This window comes from Panulirus ornatus, chromosome 14, assembly GCF_036320965.1.
Source record: "Panulirus ornatus isolate Po-2019 chromosome 14, ASM3632096v1, whole genome shotgun sequence".
In the NCBI taxonomy this organism is placed as follows: domain Eukaryota; kingdom Metazoa; phylum Arthropoda; class Malacostraca; order Decapoda; family Palinuridae; genus Panulirus; species Panulirus ornatus.
The window spans coordinates 60,134,125-60,155,117 of NC_092237.1; the positions used below are offsets into that span (position 1 = coordinate 60,134,125).

A 20,993-nucleotide genomic window follows, 5' to 3' on the forward strand; every position below is an offset into this window, starting at 1 on the left:
CGGGTAAACCGAAATATTATTAAATCTGGTCATTTCATAAAGGTAATGCGTAACAGAAGTTAAACTGAAATATTATATGCTATTGCTAACACAATGTTACTGATAGTCCTTAAGTTATTTCTATCATTTTCATACTGGCATAATACATTTGAGTACATTAAAACATTAAATACAAAATGAACTTTTTTCTTACTACTTTTGTATGATAATTGTCAAACCGAAGTCTTTTAAGGTGCTGCTAACAAAGTACATCTATACAGAGCTATCAATACAATGTATATTATGCTGTACTACTGATATCAGTCATACATAAGCTGTGTTTATTTGAATCACTATATTCTACTGATGTGAAAGAACCTTATAGGTTTAGAAAACTATAGCTATTATAGATTCACTTTCCTTTTTCTAAGTATATAAGTTAATAAAACCCAAGAGAATCCGAGCAAAAAGAAAGTAAAAATTCCTGCTAACAAAGCAATCTCTTCATTTATGCATCATCAGAATGACAGTCAGATATAAGCCACTGTTGATAATAAAATCCTTTCAGTTAACATAGGATTAAATGTAAAATTCTAAAACTCTCATAGGTGAAATGTAGTCTCATATTGTAATTCTTTTAATGTTCTAATTATTAAAAAGGAGTTTTAAACACAGGATGTTTGTGCCATAAACAGCAGAAAACTATGACATCTGAGTTCTTATTCTTAAGTATGGATGGCATTCATATACATCAGAATCTGTAGGTATATCTTATTTTGTAGAACTTTAATTTTGGTTCTGTGATTCATTCATTTTTCCACTATATACTGAATAGTAACATAAAATCTATATCTAGTAGCCTTCTTTTTTGAATTTTCTAAGCAGCTGACAGAGTACAGATAATTTCAAGATATATAGTCAATTGCATGATTACTGTACCAAGTCAAATTACCATAGGACCATAAAAAAACTCTTGAGGATGTAATGCAGTTCAAAATCAAGGAGATTAGCTTCTCTGAAAATGCTGATGTTTGTTAGCAAGTTATCAAAATATAACCACTTTATAGTTTGCGGTGAAAATAAATGTTCAAATATGTTTCTCATTGTAATGAAAATAATAAATACCATTAATTACCTATTTGTGTGGAATCACAAGACTAACACCGTTATAATTTTCTCGTTAAAAAATAGTACTTTGATGCATAAGATGATCAATTACTATTAATTAATATTGACATAATTTGACATCAAATTCTGTTTCGGCACAATTCTTTAGGGTTGTGTGTCAAACTAGTAAACCAAGAAATTCAAATAAGTTCATAAGCTCTAACACAAAAAGTATGAAAAAATTACATATGGTAAGCAACAATTTAAGAGAATGGGACATGACAGGAAACTGTAGTTTCTGTTTCAAGATGAAACGGATTTTCAGGCAATGCATTTACCACAAAGTGAAAAACTGACTGGAAACTTTTACACATGTTTCTAGAATGACAAACATACCAAAAGGGAAATCCATTGAGTAAACAAAATATCTCTGGTCCCTCCATTCCCCCAACTGACCTGCTTCTTCTCCAGCTCTGTCACCAGCAATTCAAGCTGACTCTGAAGCCTTTGTTTCTCAACTGCAGAATTCTTCAGTTCATTATTGGCTTTGTCCAAATCAGCCTTTAATCTCTGTGTGTCTGGGTTATCACGTGGGTTGTTGCTCTGTTTCTGGAGCTGTTGTTGCTGTTGTTGTATCTGCTGTTGCAATTGCTGAATTTGTTGTGTTTGCTGTTGGATTTGCTGTTGTGATTGTTGTGCCTGTTTTTGGAGTGTTTGATTTTGTTGACTTGTCTGCTGATTTTGTTGGGTTAACTTATGTATTTGTTTATTCAACTCTTGGTTTTGCTGATTGAGCTGTTGTATTTGCTGATTAGTCTTTTGACTGTCTTGTGCCATAGTTTGCATTTGTTTCTGCATCTCCTGGACAGCTCGCTCAGCCTGATCTGCCCTCTGTTTTTCAGAGGTGATATTTTGGTGTAGTTTAGCTGTCTCACCTTCACCTTTCACAGTACTCTCCTTTACCTGCTTAGTCATCTCTGCTGAATCACGTTCTGCCTTTTCTGCTCGTAATCTGTTCTTTTCTCCTTCACTTCGTAATGTTCCTAATTCTTTTTCTTTTCCTTGTAACTGAACAATCAAGTTCTTTAGTTCCTTCTCAGCTTCTCTCTGAATTAGTCCTGCCTCTTTTTGAGCAGCCTGTGCAGTTTGTTGAGCCTTTTGTACCTCCTGCTGTAGTCGTTGTACTTCTTTTTCTGCTTCTGCCCGCAAAGCATTGAATTCTTTCTCCTTGGCAGAAAGCTGCCCACTTAATTTCTGGATTTCTTTTTCTCTGCCTTCCAACATTTCTTTGGCTCCCTGTTCCATTTCTTTAGTTGTAGTATTCAATTCTGCTTTCATTCGTTTGTTCTCATCTCTAGACTTATGTAAGTCAGATTCAGTTTGTTTCAATTCTTGCTGGAAGTTTAGAAGCATATCTTGAGATTTTTCTAACTGCTTTACAAGTTGATCACGCTCTGACTGCAGTTGCTTTAAGTCTGTCTCTAATTTTGATATCATTTTCTCACGTTTTTCTTGAGTTGTATTAAGTCTTTCCTTCTCTGCTGCAACTCTGCTCAGATCATCCTTAGCTCGTTCAAGTTCCTTATTGAGTCGTATTATCTCTTCTTTGCACTTCTCAAGATCTTGATTGGATCGGTGTTGGAAATCAGATGCCTTACCAATCATGTTCTTAGTTTCATCCAAGTCTCTCTTGTGCTTTCTGTTTTCCATTTCAAGTCTCTCTTTAGTCTCATTAGCTTTTCTTAATTCAGTTTGTGACTTTTCAAGACGTTCATGGAGTTTTTCAAGTTCCACTGACATTCTTTCAAATTCAATCTTAGCTGACTCATTACTTTCTTGATATTTAGACATATGCTGCTGTGATCTTTCCATCTCATGAGTTAACCTCTGAACTTCCAATTCTGCTTTTTCTTTTCCTGCTTGCGCACGAGTTAAATCAGTTTGGGCACGTTCTAATCTATCTCTTAACTTGTTCACTTCTATAGAAGTCTTTTCTACTTCACTCTTGTTACGGTCCTGGGCAGAAAGGAAACGTTCAAGCTGTTCTTGGCTCATCTGTAGATCACTCTTAAGTCTCTCATTTTCACTTTCTAATTTTTCCACTTTCTGATATGACTTTGTACATTCAATTTGAGATTTTTCATACTTATCCTTCATCTTTTCAATTTCAATATTCATTCGTTCAAGCTCACCCTCATATTTCTCATGAGAGGTAGTATATTTGCCAACTCTTGTCTGTGATTTATCTAATTCTGCTTTCATACTCGCAATTTCTTCTGAAAGTTTTTCATTCAAAAGTTTTTCCTTTTGAAGATCAATTTGACTAGTGTCATAACGTTCTCGTAACCGTTCATTTTCAATTGCAGTTTTCTCTATATCCTGTTTATTTTTCTCATAATCTAACTGATATTTACCTCTTTGCTGATCTGCCCTGTCCACATCACTCTTGAGCTTGGTCACCTCAGTCTCATACTTCTCACGCAAAATAGATTCTCGTTCTAAGTCCATTTGTGTCTTTTCTAATTTATCCTTCACCCTTTCCACCTCAATTTTTAATAATTCATAATCTTCCTTTGTCCGTTCTGTATTATCTTGATATTTACCCATTCGCACCAAAACTCGATCCATTTCAGCTTGGATGTTCTCGCACTCTTGCTGTAACTTTTCCTTCTCATTGCGGACTTTACTAAGTTCTAATGTGTTTCTTTCATATTTATCTTTATACTTTTCTACTTCTATCTGTAATCTAGCTATTTCTTCCTGACTTTTTTCTTGGCTATTTTGTGCCTTGCCATACTGTGCTTGTGCTCGCTCTAGTTCAAATGTCAACTGATCAACATCATTTTGTAATTTTTCTTTCTCACTTCCTACCCGACGAAGTTCAACTGTGGTCTTATCATAACGCTCTTTAAGAATAGTCAAATCTACATTTAGTCTCTCAATTTCCTCTTTTAATTTCTCTTCTGCCTCCTTGGCTCGAACACACTGGAGACTTGAACGATCATAAGATTCTTGTATGCGGTCATAATCTTCCTGTAGTTTGACCTTCTCATCTTTGATTTTATTGAAGAGAACCTGGGTCTTTTCTATTTCAACCTGAAGGCGCTCCTGTTCTGCCTGAGCAGATTCCAGTCGGGTTTGCAGCCGGAAGTTTTCACTTTGTGACCTATTTGGAAGAAATGAAAAAATTAAGATTTCATGTCAAAAGAGAAGTGAAGAATATCAAAACAATTTTCAAAATCTTGAGGAATACATGTCTGTGTACTAAGTAAATGCTGATTTCTTTTTATCTAATATAATCCTTTAACAAGTTACACACATCACTGAAAGGCCTTTGTAAACAGCTGAACCTCAAGTGCATAATGTAACTTTTGGTAAGCCAGCTGAATCTCAAGTGCATGATGTAACTTTGGTAAAGCTCAAATTGAAATCAATATACTATATTCTTACATACTTTATATGATAAAGGCACTTTTTACATTTTACATAACTATATGAAAAAGAATAATTCTGTATTACATGTCAGTTAAAGAGCTGTACGATATTTGATAACCAAAAATTCTTGTCAGTGTTTCCCTAATTCATCACCTATTTTTCAGAATATAGGGATGGAGTTTTACATTCATTAGGCCCCAACTCATAAACTTTGTTTTATATCATACTGTCTCTGAAGCTTATCAATACTGTCCACATCTAAAGTTGATTCTCTTGGCTTGTTCCAAGCTGCAACTGTTACTTTACATTTAAAACTGCATCTTTCGTAAGTTCACAAAACCATTCATAGGCCTGATTCAAGTAAAACTGTGAACCTACAAATTTCACTTTTATATAGTATATGCCTCCCAATAATCACATGATAAGAAATAACTTATCACCCTGCTAAAGGTAGCAGGGTAACAAGTCTACTCCAGGAACTGGATGTCCCTGTCCTTTGCTAGCTTGCAAAGTTGGGGATGGGAGACCCCAGGTCTGCAAAATTAATTCCCACAAAAGATGAAAGATTGGGTTCACTGTATGGTTATGAGAGAAGTTGAGGATAACTGACAGATAAAGAGATACTTTACGAGATGGTTTAAGTTCTTGGCTCTAAATACTGTATCTTGGCTAACTGGCTGTATTCTTATCCCTTGGATTAGTTCTGAAAGGCCAACACATGTCAAGCGATTCCTACTCAATCAAGGCCTGTTGGTTCCAGGCACTGCTTATGAGGAGACTGAGCTATAAATGCAAATAATAAACTCTTTCATCACCAGGATTCCAAATTTAGGAACAAAATCATTTTATGGCCACCATCCTAAAAAACTTGCTTTGAGGCCAATTTCTTTTAATAATTAGAATTCATATTCCACTACAGTAGAAGAGTACTGGATGGAGACAAATGATGGAAGAATGCATGGAATGGTGTATGTGATGGAGGTATGTAAGGACAGTGATAAGTGGAGGCTCTTTTCCTGTGGCCACCCTCCTGATAGAAATTTCCAAAGGGAATGGGTGTCAGAGATATAGACAAATAAATAGATATCTTGTTGCTCTTAATCAGGTAAACTTCATAAACAAAAATGACAGACACCCAAATTTCGTGGTACGTTCATTCTATTTCTGATGGAAGTTTTGTCATACAGTCCAGTTCTCTCTTTCCTGTTACTTTTATATGGCCTCTGTAAAACAGAGTAGTATTATAAACATCTGAACAAACTTATAAATAAAGCTATTACTGCATTCTAAAACAGGGCGAAGGACCATCTCAAATTTTTGTTGAATTAATGGCTGGTTTGCAGGTCTACCAACCAATTTTCATGTATAATTCCTACCCCAGTGTCAAGTCTAGCAAGGGTGGAAATAACTTGGGATGCAGTCGATATACAGTAATGTGATGTGATATGAAGGGAAAGATCTTCTCCCACAAAGTAAGCTCTTTCTTCCATGACAGCATGAAACCTACCTCGGACTGGAGTGGATGTTTTCACTCATAAGTTAAATACAAGATTGCTTTTAATCATTGTGCTTTCAGAAGGAATCTCAGCATAAACATATTCATATCCTAAGGAACAAGAGGCACTTGCACTGACTAGTTTCCTACCACAAGCTAAATGTAAGAAAAATGCTGATGAACTCATTATTATCAAAATTAGTACACTCGTATTTATCTTTGCCTAATACACACAATGTATGATATAAATGTGAATATTCCATTATTTACCACTACTGAGTTATAGCAATTGAAAAACGTTTTTCTAATATGTAAATCTATGCAAATAAATGCCCTAAAATATAGTCTGTATGTCACCTCCACTGGGGTACCTATGGTGTGAATATGAAGTTTCTATCATGTATTGTTCTCAAGTTATTGTGTCTTGTATATAGACAGTTAGACTGATGTATGGGTGATGATAAAATGTCCCATATATATAATGTGCAGTGGCTAGACATAGAGAGCACTGCTTTTTAAAGCAAGGAAGGACAGAGCAAGAAATATTTTTCTGAGGTATTACCATGGAAATACAGGTTCAACATCAAAAATTCAGAATACTTGAGATCTGGACATTGCTATATTTTTCTTTCTCAGAATCTCTGAATATATTTACAAATATTACACTACAAAATCTACCTTGCTATGCATCAAGTATGTTTGCTCTAGGTTATCAAAATAATATGGCATATAAATTTTGGCGCTATTTCCTTATTCTTGGTACACTGAACAGGAACACTATAAATATGCATAAAATCAAACTATCATCATGAAAAATCTTAACAAAATCTTATGGACTTCTGAAGTTTCTATATCTTTTATATTGTATCTTAATCAGGTTTATCATATGGTTAACATGGGAACACACTCATCCTGGTTCACTACATTCGGCTTTAGTTCTGATTTAAAGGCCAAAAAATAAATACAGAAATAAGGTATTTCTCTGTAATTACATTTTGCAAACACACAAGCCAAGCATAATTCAATACAAAGTATGGTGATCCAGCTGTGTCACTGTCAAAGAGAAATGTTTTAATGACATACCAATTCTTTCTAAGTAAGCACTTCAAACTAAAGAAGTATAATTCATTCCAGTTTAACAAGCACTGAAATGCAGGCTGCAGTTACAAGTAATGCAGTTATGCAATCAACAACAAGAGGCTGTAGGATCCTACAGATATATGCATAAGACAGAAAAAAAGCCTTACAGATGGGTAGAAAAATCAAACAATTACTCCTGTTCAACTCACTTGTCAAATTTCTCTAATGCCCTCTCAAATTCGCGGTTAGCAACATCTTTTTCATCCTGGGCTCGAGTGACTTGTGATTGAGCTTTCTCTAATTTGTCCTTCAGAATTTCAACTTCTGTTGCACGGTCATCTCGCTCCATCTAAAGAGGACAATTTTTATTACTCAATCACGTGTGATTCATAACATGGGAATATACTGTAGTCAATTTGTAGGACTTACATCATCTACCTATGCACAAACTCTTCCATCTGTTTCACTTTACCTTCAGTCACTACAGAAATGATGATCTACTTTGTATATTCTCATCATCCAATCCCTTAACTTCCTTCATAATTGGCAAATCAATACTTTTACTACCATCAGCAATTCAAAGATTAAACATATTCTTATATCAAACAAAATATAGAACATTCCAATTCCAAAACCATATAAAGAGTTCAAATACTATAATGTAACCCTAATATACAACACCTCTCATAAAAGCAAGGGATTATTTGATTTACTTGATATTATGCAGTAAATACTTCCACATCACCTGTAGTCTCTCTCATGATCAGTATATACTAGAACAGCCAAGTGGCATAAACAAAAGAAAGTTGTAAATTACTATATATGCATATGTAAAGAGAGAGAGAGAGAGAGAGAGAGAGAGAGAGAGAGAGAGAGAGAGAGAGAGAGAGAGAGAGAGAGAGAGAGAGAGAGAGAAAATTGACTTTTAAGTATGTTATTATTTAGTAATGTAAACAGTCGAACTTGTCTCTTAAGATGCTTCTGACTGCAGTAACTAATGCTGTTCTGCAAAATCATTAAACTTATATCATGATCTACTTTGTGGCATTATAAAAATGCTTCATTAACCTGATAATAAAATGATAGGGATAATAAAAATGAAAAATAAAAAAATCTGAAAAAGTGCCATGGACAAGAAGTTATAAAAAGGATGAAAACCACACCTAACTGACCCCTTATGAGGTATACTGATTTGATCAGTGTATATATATATATATATATATATATATATATATATATATATATATATATATATATATATATATTTTTTTTTTTTTTTGCTCTGTCGCTGTCTCCCGCGATTGCAAGGTAGCGCAAGGAAACAGACGAAAGAAATGGCCCAACCCACCCCCATACACATGTATATACATACGTCCACACACGCAAATATACATACCTACACAACTTTCCATGGTTTACCCCAGACGCTTCACATGCCCTGATTCAATCCACTGACAGCACGTCAACCCCGGTATACCACATCGCTCTAATTCACTCTATTCCTTGCCCTCCTTTCACCCTCCTGCATGTTCAGGCCCCGATCAAACAAAATCTTTTTCACTCCATCCTTCCACCTCCAATTTGGTCTCCCTCTTCTCCTCGTTCCCTCCACCTCCAACACATATATCCTCTTGGTCAGTCTTTCCTCACTCATTCTCTCCATGTGCCCAAACCATTTCAAAACACCCTCTTCTGCTCTCTCAACCACGCTCTTGTTATTTCCACACGTCTCTCTTACCCTTACGTTACTTACTCGATCAAACCACCTCACACCACACACACACACATATATATATATATATATACATACAAACATACATACATATATATATATATATATATATATATATATATATATAAATTTTTTTTTTTCTTTTTTCAGACTATTCGCCCTTTCCCGCGATAGCGAGGTAGCGTTAAGAACAGAGGACTGGGCCTTTGAGGGAATATCCTCACCTGGCCCCCTTCTCTGTTCCTTTGTTTGGAAAATAAAAAAAAAAAGAGGGGAGGATTTCCAGCCCCCCGCTCCCTTCCCTTTTAGTCGCATTCTACGACACGCAGGGAATACGTGGGAAGTATTCTTTCTTCCCTATCCCCAGGGATATATATATATATATATATATATATATATATATATATATATATATATATATATATATATATATATATATATATATTATACGTATTCGCCATTTCCCACGTTAGCAAGGTAGCATCAAGAACAGAGGACTGAGCCTTAGAGGGAAAATCCTCACTTGGCCCCTTTCTCTGTTCCTTCTCTTGGAAAAGTATAAACTGGAGGGGACGATTTCCTTTAGCTGCCATTGTTGAAGCTAGCAGCCAGGCAAGCATTTGGCTCAAGCGAAAAAGTACTTACCAAGTGCAACTTACTGTTGGCATTTCTTCCCTTAAGTGTATCATGCGCTGCTTTGCATATTGAACATTGCAGGTTTATCAGGTCTAGCTAAACAAACTTATGTTGCCATTCCATGCATTCTATGCTTGCCATGTGCTTGAAATACAAACTTATGAGAAAAAATATCAGGGATGTGGCTAATAAAAAAAAAGTTTGTGGCAGGTTACAGACAGTAATGAACCTACTTTATTCTAAATTATCTACAAAAAAGAAAAAAAATGGATGTTATCGCCATGTGTAACACCAGCAGTTATATTGGTTATTGATTACTCCATTTTTCATTATATTTCAAATCTAACAATTATATAATTTAACAAGTAATGAATTCCATTAAATAAGATCATAAAGACTTTAAGTAACTTCTTTCCTTTAACTAATGTATCATCATAATTCCAAATTTGAGGTGGCTGAAGTCAACTGCAGTTAAGTAATTGGACTGGAGAAAACAGACATTAACACTACATCGAATTATTAGTAAACATCAGAATCTGTTAAGTACAATATCAACGACAAAGGCCACAGCAGCTGATAAAATGTTATGCTAAAGGATACTGTGGGAGCTTCCTAAAAATGAATGATTTACCTGTGGTGTGTGTGTGTGTGTGTGTATTTATGTATGTATATATATATATATATATATATATATATATATATAACTTCCCTTTTATGACCAGATTTGATCAAGGCTACGCTACACTCAGCAACAGGGAAATGGAGGGCTCCTTTCGAGCGAGAAGTTCCTCGACGAGACTACTCTTTTCGCCCATTGAAAAAGATGTCTCAGCGAAGTTAACCTCTTACTCATGATGCAGCCATTTGCTAATGGAGTCCAGTAATATACATACATGCATATATATATATATATATATATATATATATATATATATATATATATATATATATATATATAAAACCGTATATACTCGTGTAATAAACGCTGCATAGGAAGAGCCCATGCAAAGGCAAGCCTCCCACGACTTTGGGCTCTGCTGTGTCAGCTGGACGACCGTACGTGATTTTGGAATCGTTTTCAGTAAAAAAAAAAAGAAAATCACATATATTTTACCTTAAATGTGCCTGAATGAATATATTCTCAGAAATAAACAGTAGTTTTGCTAAAACGTGATGTATTTCAAAGTTAAATAGGATGAAATACATGACGAAAACAAAAAACTTTACTTAACCTTCCGATGTTCGAGAGATGTTACCCGTTCTTTTTTTTTTTCTATATAATCTTCAGTTAAAATACTGTTATATTACAATGATACTCTATTCATAATGTGCTTGATATAATGCATTCACAGAAATGTAATATTTTTGCTAAAATGACGTACATATTACAGTGGAAAGTGGGATATAATCATGAACAATCAACTTTCGGTTTCTTTCGTTGTTCAAGATGTTACTGTAATCGCTTTTAGAATGATTTTGTTAAAAAGTGTTGTACAACAATATTCTATCGTAATTGACTTGAATAAATACTTAAATGGAAATGTACAATATTTTTGCTGAAACTACCCGCGTTTCAATGTAAATAGCTGTAATAATGATTGTTAAACAATTTGCCTTCGGCGCTCTGTGTTTCAGGCTCAGCGAACCTCAGTTTATAAGACGTAGTGTTTCTTTAATGAAGATTTTCTAAAATGAGCTTTATATGTCATAAAACATGATGCTTTATTACCCTAATCTGTTGTTCCATTACCCTCAAGCACTTGGGTCGACCTATACACGAGGCATATAACAAAGCAATGATTTCTGGCCTAAAATCAAGGGTCGACCTATATACGAGGTAGACTTATAGACGAGTATACACGGTATATATATATATATATATATATATATATATATATATATATATATATATATATATATATATATATATATATATATATATGTGTGTGTGTGTGTGTGTGTGTGTGTGTGTGTGTGTGTGTGTGTGTGTGTGTGCCTACAAATTCAATATATATATATATATATATATATATATATATATATATATATATATATATATATATATATATATATATATATATATATGCTAAAGTTAGTTTACATGTTATCTATATATGTAATATGTTTAAGCTATCTATCCCTCGTCCAACCACCTTGCGGACAGAAATGTAATATCACTGCCAATGTTTTCCTACAATCATGGCTTCATTCAAGGGGCACAAATGTGCTGGGTTATACAATCGCAGCCCAAAACTAATTACTCTCCTAGAGCCGCGGATGTAGCCAGCTAGTTTTACTAAGAAATTCCATCATTCCCTGACGAGGACCCCCGTCTTCTGTGTTATTACTACCCCCACTACGAAGCTGCACCCACCATGAGTTTCTGCGTCTGAGCTGAGGTCTTCTCGTACTTTTCCTTCAGCAGTTCCAGGTCCCCGAATGCGCCCTCTCGGTCCCTCTGAGCCTTGCCAAGCTGTGCCTGCAGCAAGTCCACCTTCTCCGTCAGCGCCTCCACCTCACCACTGGCCGCCTCCCGTTCTTTCTGCATGCGTGCCATCTGTGTCTGAGGGAGAACCCGCTAGGGGGTTAGCCAGGTGGTTTCAGATGCAGGTGAGGGAGAGGAGAGGTAGGATGTTGGAGGTTGGCGTGGCTGCACTTTTAATTCAAAGCTCATTTCTCGCAATAAACAATAGCGCTATTTGTCATTCTGACCTGTAAAGCTTTGCAAGCTGGATGCAGCAAAACTCCAATTCAGCCAGTAGAATTCCGATAGCAAAATGGTTACAATAACCAGAACTAACTAGTTTTAACGTGGCGCTACTTTTTTTTTTCTATGATGCTGCAAAATTGACAGATATGTTAACATCTTTGACACAAGGTTAACTATTCCTATGAAGTCACATCCAAAGCATGCTGGGACGCGGGCAGGCTGGCTGTTGGCAACTAATATCAACTTACCTGTGATTTTTCGTATTTCTCTCGTATTCTGTCTGTCTCATGCTGCGCCGCTTCCCTTTCCTTGGACAGTCGAGCATTCTGGCCGTGGGCTTTGTCCAGCTGACTTTGGATCTGCTCGTAGTCGTATGCGTGCTTCTCGCGTTCGGCCTGCATCTGTGGGGCAGACCAGTCGGTCCTTGATCTAAACATTGATTTGATAAGAGATCCTCTAAAATACTTTGCAAGCTGAATGATAAAAGCAATACCATTATTCATATAGGGAATGTGGAATATCGAATGGTTTTAGTCCGACTAGGGCACATAAATCTCAACTTTTTAACAGTTCATGTTACGTGGGTTCAACTGATGGATAAGTACACTATGGTCTTAACTTCAGTGTATGTAAACTTAATGTTATTTCTTAATTCTCTTAATAGTAAGGGAAAATAAAATTACAAGGTGCTGGATTTACTCATGATCAAGTCTTCAAACTTCTATATATGCTGTAAACAAGAAAAGAAAAAGGATAATTCATGCTAACACAATGCCATTTCAAATGCTAGGCTATACTCAGCAAGATTGGGGCATCGTATTACTGAATGGAGCCTGGAAAATGCAGCTCCACCTACTTCCATGCGGTAGATCTCCAGAAGCTTAATTCATCGATGAGTAAAGAAAGATACTGGAAACAACCATAAGATAAAAATACCCCGATAGAAAAAATAAATAAATAAACCACATTCTTGAGCTTTGGCCTTTGTGCGAGCTGACCTGTGATCAACCAGTCAGCACGAGCCTCTAATGAAACTAAATACATAGGATATCTGTCCAACTGAAAATCCATTCCAGAAAAAAAAAATCTATTTACAAATGTGCAACAGTTTAAAAATTCTAAACCACATAAAGGTGTAAATGGGAACGGTATGGGAGCACGAATGGGGATAATAACGTTAAACACAAATGCTATACACAGTCCACTGGGGCACTGCCCCCCCTCCCCCCCGAATTTTTGAGATATGAAGGCGTGCAAATGACCACTACATATTATCTAGAAAATTGGATACCTAATGTAATTAATACCCATCCAAACCTGATATGCAACAGCCAAAAATCCCGAAACCTGTCGTGTATTCTCCTAAGGAAAGCAAGGGGACTTAGTTTCTTGCACTTTTCAAGTTTCCCAGAGATCGCATAAAGATACGTCTTGAAGGGAAACGTCTTGATTTACTTCGCAAAAGACCAGCTGGAGCTAGTAATCTCTCCACCTACCCTTTTTCTTTCAATTCATTACTTTGGAATCATGAAAAATTATTGGCAACAGTGAACATTATTTTTCACATTGATTTCCGAGCCTACGTATACCTGGGCATCTACTGGCTTTTGGAATGTATGGAGAAACCTTAATGAACACTTTTCAATATATCCTCCTGAAAGTTAAATCGTTCTAGCCGAGATAAATATACCATACATTCAAGCGTCTTTCACAGGTAAATTAGTAACGAAAAAAAAAAAAAAACGATCATACGTTGAAACAGTTTCAAATGGTTAATTACACTGTAAATTGCTCTCTTTGCAATCCACCAACGTATGAGATCTGGAAAAGATAAAGGTTGGAGGAAATCTGTCATCTGCAAAACTTTTCGTACTCTCTAGCTATATCCCTATAAACTGTCAAGATATACATAGTTATCTGTAGTACACAGTCAGAGCTAACATTCAAATGTCCCCTCCTGAAGAATCTGCAGTTACACGAAGTGCTGATAATCATTCAGTGTTACATAACCTGAAAAATAAGCTAAGTTCTATCGTTTCTTAAGACGTGGTGCACGGCGGTAGTACTGTGAGTCCAATCCACTGGGAAAAGACACCAGGTCCGAGCAAACCAGTAAAGCAACTCTGAAGCATCAACCCTGGGGTTTTGCCGAATACACACACCCAGACAACTATGTCGATACTCCTAAGAAACAACAATAAACGCATGACAGTGAATACCTTTATCACACCTTTCAGCCAACACATCGCTGGGAATATATATATATATATATATATATATATATATATATATATATATATATATATATATATATATATATATATATATATATTTATGGATCTGGAGAAGGCATATGATAGAGTTGATAGAGATGCTCTGTGGAAGGTATTAAGAATATATGGTGTGGGAGGCAAGTTGTTAGAAGCAGTGAAAAGTTTTTATCGAGGATGTAAGGCATGTGTACGTGTAGGAAGGGAGGAAAGTGATTGGTTCTCAGTGAATGTAGGTTTGCGGCAGGGGTGTGTGATGTCTCCATGGTTGTTTAGTTTGTTTATGGATGGGGTTGTTAGGGAGGTAAATGCAAGAGTTTTGGAAAGAGGGGCTAGTATGAAGTCTGTTGGGGATGAGAGAGCTTGGGAAGTGAGTCAGTTGTTGTTCGCTGATGATACAGCGCTGGTGGCGGATTCATGTGAGAAACTGCAGAAGCTGGTGACGGAGTTTGGTAAAGTGTGTGGAAGAAGAAAGTTAAGAGTAAATGTGAATAAGAGCAAGGTTATTAGGTACAGTAGGGTTGAGGGTCAAGTCAATTGGGAGGTGAGTTTGAATGGAGAAAAACTGGAGGAAGTGAAGTGTTTTAGATATCTGGGAGTGGATCTGTCAGCGGATGGAACCATGGAAGCGGAAGTGGATCATAGGGTGGGGGAGGGGGCGAAAATTTTGGGAGCCTTGAAAAATGTGTGGAAGTCGAGAACATTATCCCGGAAAGCAAAAATGGGTATGTTTGAAGGAATAGTAGTTCCAACAATGTTGTATGGTTGCGAGGCGTGGGCTATGGATAGAGTTGTGCGCAGGAGGATGGATGTGCTGGAAATGAGATGTTTGAGGACAATGTGTGGTGTGAGGTGGTTTGATCGAGTAAGTAACGTAAGGGTAAGAGAGATGTGTGGAAATAAAAAGAGCGTGGTTGAGAGAGCAGAAGAGGGTGTTTTGAAATGGTTTGGGCACATGGAGAGAATGAGTGAGGAAAGATTGACCAAGAGGATATATGTGTCGGAGGTGGAGGGAACGAGGAGAAGAGGGAGACCAAATTGGAGGTGGAAAGATGGAGTGAAAAGGATTTTGTGTGATCGGGGCCTGAACATGCAGGAGGGTGAAAGGAGGGCAAGAATAGAGCGAATTGGAGTGATGTGGTATACAGGGGTTGACGTGCTGTCAGTGGATTGAACCAAGGCAAGTGAAGCGTCCGGGGTAAACCATGGAAAGCTGTGTAGGTATGTATATTTGCGTGTGTGGACGTGTGTATGTACATGTGTATGGGGGGGGGGGGTTGGGCCATTTCTTTCGTCTGTTTCCTTGCGCTACCTCGCAAACGCGGGAGACAGCGACAAAGTATAAAAAAAAGAAAAAAAAAAAAAAAAAATATATATATATATATATATATATATATATATATATATATATATATATATATTATCCCTGGGGATAGGGGAGAAAGAATACTTCCCACGTATTCCCTGCGTGTCGTAGAAGGCGACTAAAAGGGGAGGGAGCGGGGGGCTGGAAATCCTCCCCTCTCGTTTTTTTTTAATTTTCCAAAAGAAGGAACAGAGAATTGGGCCAGGTGAGGGTATTCCCTCAAAGGCCCAGTCCTCTGTTCTTAACGCTACCTCGCTAATGCGGGAAATGGCGAATAGTTTGAAAGAAAGAAAAAAAAAAATATATATATATATATATATATATATATATATATATATATATATATATATATATATATATATATATATAACTGACACTGCTGGAGGGCCGCCATCTGATTTCATTTAGGGTGCGTTCTGACGAAACTGGATTCTTTCTATGACGTGGGAAGTAAGGTTTAAACCTAGATATAGATGAAAATTTCGTACTCTAACCTCATTTTCACCCCATCCCCCTTTTTCCGGCTGTCAAGCGTTGCAGCCGCTATCAGAAATCATTGACAGCAAAAATATCTGGGCTGAAAATGGATGTATATTCGAAATGTCAAAGTCTGCATTCATTTGGAGAGAGAGAAATTATGCAGAGCTCAAGGAACTCGAGACCTGGTCAGGACCACGACGATGTCCTTCCAAGTCGATTGTATATGACGGTGAACTCCCCATCAATGATGACTCTTCAGAAGTATTTCTAACAACGCAATTAGTTGTTTCAAGGGCCATGGAGAAGCTCTTAAAACAGCTAAGCTATAATGTATGTGAAATACAACATATGTATATGCTACTGCCATACCCTTCGAGATTCTAGAGCAAACTTCTACAAACCCTCGACATTTAGTGATTTCCTAATGAGGACGAAGGTATGTACACCTTAATAACAAGAGATATTACAAATATTTCATGTAGATGCGTTTACGGCACTCGCCATATCTACTACCCAGAGATCTCACTGGCTATTGGTATGCCGGAGGAAACGATAGTTTGCCGGGTTACTTGCAGTCGACGTCGTCATAACCCACCACTCGATACACTCTTCACAACTTCTCTATGCGTTAGAACAACCTTGAGGTGTTGTTTCCATTTACGTCGTCGCTCGTCAATTATGGCGTTATTGCAACTGAAACGGGATTCGCATTTATATGCTTTAAGCGTAAAGTAGTGAAGTGAAAAGAGAACCTCGCACCGTGTACCCTGCTACTACGGAAATTCAAATCAAAATACCATAGTGTAATGTCACTACGAACGGTGTGATGAAACACTGGTTGAATAACATTATGTCTAGCCTTGCCCATTTCCTGGTCCGCTATCATCACTGGAAGACTGACTGTACAATCTGTGACCAAAAGGGCACTCAAGGACTTAGCAGATTCCTTTTCATCCTTTAGAATAGCTTCCTGATGCCGAGTCCCCGGTTTTGCTTGACTGTCATTAGCTCCCATCCCAACAACAGGAGATGAAACAAGTGTAAACAGGCGTGCATCCTTTGTGAGAATTAATTTTGCAAAGCTCGGGGGTCCCCCAACCCCGCCAGATGGTGCGAGGCAGGGACGAGGGCCACGTCGCCTGCTACTTGAAGTTATATCACTGGTATTATTCTTGGGCTGACGCTTCATGTGTTTGTTTAATTTCGTCTTCAACAATGTTTGGTCTAGTTACAGTCAACAGTGATTATCGATATATATATATATATATATATATATATATATATATATATATATATATATATATATATATATATATATATATATATATATATATCAGACGTTTTGAATTACTCATTCAGTTCACTGATCACGCGCATTATTACGAAAAAGTATTATTTTCCTTTAACCCGAGGCATTCAGTTTTTCAATGTGTGTGCTAGGAAATCTTTTATTTGCTGGCTCGAATCTAAACAAAACTAATGAGGCAGAATATAAATATTCGTTTCTTTTTTTTTAAATATTCTTTTGTTATGGCTCGAATGGTAAAGTCACGTGTTTCCTAGGGCAGTAAACTCGGGATTTAATGACACAATATATTTCACGGAGACGTTAATCATGTTGTGCTGGAAAGGGAGCCAAGTTAGGGGTCTGCTCCGGTAGAATGTTTGAATTGGGTCTGAAGAAAGCGTAGCCAGTAACCAGCGATAGCCAGCTACTCTAACATCCGAATCACAACGTACGGTGAACTGTGTCACTACGATAAAACAGGTCTTTACTTGATACAGGACTATGATTAAGTTGTCTTTATAGACTAGGATATCCAAGTATACCGTAAAAGGTGCGAGGTGCTCTGTCCACAATTAAGACTGTGCGAAAGACGTAAAATTATACCATTATTACGTTTATATTATTCATATAACGAGAGTTTCCACGGAGATTCATAGAAAAGGAATTCAGCGTGAATATCATCGCGTTCAGAGGTTTTCTTAGTGGAAGTAATTTCACTTACACGAATAGCTGTTCAAAAAATAACAAAAAAATGTCAAAAAATCTATTTTAAAATGAACGTGCACTTCTGGCTTAAAGTAGCTGGGATGTCAAAGGTAATTTAGCTATCTTAACCTAACCTCGACTTACCTTTTAAGTAAGCTTCCAGAGGGGCCAACAATGCAGTCTTTTTTTTCATTTCCTAAACTGACCAATTTCGATAGGACAGAAACTGAAAACAAACTACATTCAGGAAAGACAAGATTTCTTTCTTCTGTTGAAATGTACAGTAGTTCCAAGCAAATCCTTTGCGCTTAAATTTCTTGATTACGTCCCATGCTTATACCCTAAGTTGTTTTTAATTACAGGTAATGAAAATAAGCCCTAGTGTTACAGCAATGGTGGGGGATGAAGACTGTGCAGTGTTAGTTGTGCGTTACCAGAAATGTCCCTTACTTTAGAGGCAGAAGACAACAGATCAGACCGAAACGTCTACAGCTGATGGTGATATGCATAATGATTAAAGCTACATCATACGCTGAGGATACTGATGGATTAACACCTCATTACTGAATGCTGGTAACATCTACTACAGGTCATTCTCAACGTCGTTTGCTTGCAGAATGTAAAAGGAAGACCGCAAACTGTCGACTGCCAACATTATATGATGAAAATCATATTCCAAACGGCGAATGACTAAGTACACTGTTCACGGTCTGTGTTTCATGTTCCTGAAGAAATATTTGGAGGGTATAACCTTCGCTGCCTTCACAGTGTTGTGTTCCTGTAAAATACTGAGAATTACACTGACCTACAGTAAGTACAATAATCTTTCATGTTGGCAATCAACAACCATTGTGCCTCTACCCAATACCTTTGCAATGGTTGGCCGATGACACACCTTGAGAGTGGTGCTGACAGGCGGAGCAAGCAATGTCTTCACTGCTGGAGCGAAGGTGGTTTTAGTGCTCTAGAGCGTAGCCGGATATGCATGAAGAGCAGCGTGGCGTGCAGTCATGCATTCACAACCCCCCAGCAGCACTATCGTCAGGTCCCCTTTTGGAGGCTCCCTGCCTGCCTGCCTGCCTGACCCTGTTCAACAACACCCGCTGACAGATGCCTAGCCTACCTGTACTCCTTACGTGCGTTAAACTGGGAACATGCTGGCAGCTGCGGAGAGCGAAACCATGCCAGAAAAAAAAGTTCATACGAGCCCGGCCACACATGGTAAAAATAAGGGGGGGAAGGGCCTTTGGGCCGATTGCAACCATGCCTTAGAGAGATCCTGAGGTCAGGCCACATGCAGCTGGCCGGCCCTTGATGCAGGGCGCCGTCAACAGCTTGGGGGCAAAGTCGCTTTTCGTGCAGGCGTCACCCATTGTACACAGGGCGTGAAGCTAAGAGTGATATGAGAGAGAGAGAGAGAGAGAGAGAGAGAGAGAGAGAGAGAGAGAGAGAGAGAGAGAGAGAGAGAGAGAGCGTGTTAGAGAGAGAAAGAAGAGAGATCGGGTGCGCCGGACGATTCCTAGCCTCCATGCCCCCCAGCTGCCGCCACAGGTGATGGGGGCAGAGCAGTGGTGATGCAGCAAGCGAGCGGACAGTTACTTCTGTGGGAGTGCGGACGGGGCTGGCGACGCTCTTCCCACTTGTCTCTCTCTGGGGCAGCGTGAGGCGGGAGAGGCCACAGTTAGTATCTGAGCGCGTCTGCTTCACACGCGCAAACATTATCAAGGAAGACAAGTATGTTAATGAGAACAGAGAATTCACGAAAAGAAGAAAAAATTCAGAGGTGATGGATGGATGGCTACTCCTGCCGGCTGTTCTGGAGCGGTGTCGTGTGAGGGCGACATGAAGAACACACCCAGCCTTCTTAGCTGAGCATTTGGCAATACAGCATTCTACTCTGAGATCAACTTTGTACTCAAATGAGAAGAAATATCACGACTTATGAATTCTGAATGAAACCTGATTTGTATATTTAGATGTGTGGCCCAACTGAATATCTGTGTTAAGCATACAAACATTACATACCATTTTTTTTTTTTTCTAATCTTGGACTACATCAAAACACTAAAGATAATATACTTGCTAACATTTCTTTTTAACATACAACTTAACTCCTAGAAGCACGCTAGATTTCAGCAGAAATAACTAGTGTTTACACGTAAGACAAACTCCCTTATCTATCGTTCTACCTTTGACGCTGGTGACTGATGAAGACTCTCACAACCGGGGAGGGGGTTCGAAGCGTCTCGGCTCTGGGGTTCGGGCACCCCAGATTCGCTTGCAGCTGGATAAGCAGAGTCAAGGTCCAATTTAGCGCTCAATCTGGTATAACAGAACTAATTTGACAGAACTTTAAACACTCACGGGTAGAAATGAACTCACTGTTCTTTTGGAAAGGGTATACTAATCATCTAGTTGTGTTCTCTCTCATTAACGGCTGTCAGTGGAGTTCTCGGCCTTTATGAGAGACAGTCAAGTGAGTTCTCCCGTATGAAAGGCTGTAGATCTCATGTTCTTCCTCATTGCTGATTGTTAGTCACGTGTTCTCCATCCATGAGTGGTTGTCTGTCTCGTGTTCTCCTTACATGAGTAGCTGTTAGTTCCGTGTTATCTAACAACATTGTTAGTCCCGTCTTCTTCATAACCCTTCGTTCTCCGTCGTAAATTTATCAGTCCCACGTTCTCAGTCAGCGAGTGGCTGTCAGTCTGG

At 37.9% G+C, this 20,993-nt stretch overlaps 1 protein-coding gene across 22 annotated transcripts in view; it reads right to left on the reverse strand.

Moving 5' to 3' along the window:
• brp (ELKS/RAB6-interacting/CAST family member bruchpilot) overlaps window positions 1-20,993 on the reverse strand; it is a 338,677-nt gene that overhangs the window by 31,732 nt on the left and 285,952 nt on the right. For 14 of the 22 annotated variants that reach the window (XR_011713723.1, XM_071670061.1, XM_071670065.1 and 11 more), the window contains 5 exons: window positions 19,883-19,933; window positions 12,423-12,575; window positions 11,839-12,027; window positions 7,306-7,445; window positions 1,543-4,252 (listed from right to left, as the gene is read on the reverse strand). Coding sequence is in view for 21 of the 22 variants with exons in the window: in XM_071670061.1 (XP_071526162.1) it covers window positions 1,543-4,252; window positions 7,306-7,445; window positions 11,839-12,027; window positions 12,423-12,575; window positions 19,883-19,933 (3,243 nt within the window). In the remaining variant the exon portion in view is untranslated. The remainder of the gene's footprint in view (window positions 1-1,542; window positions 4,253-7,305; window positions 7,446-11,838; window positions 12,028-12,422; window positions 12,576-19,882; window positions 19,934-20,993) is intronic. The other 8 variants (XM_071670060.1, XM_071670059.1, XM_071670064.1 and 5 more) reach the window with 3 other exon arrangements.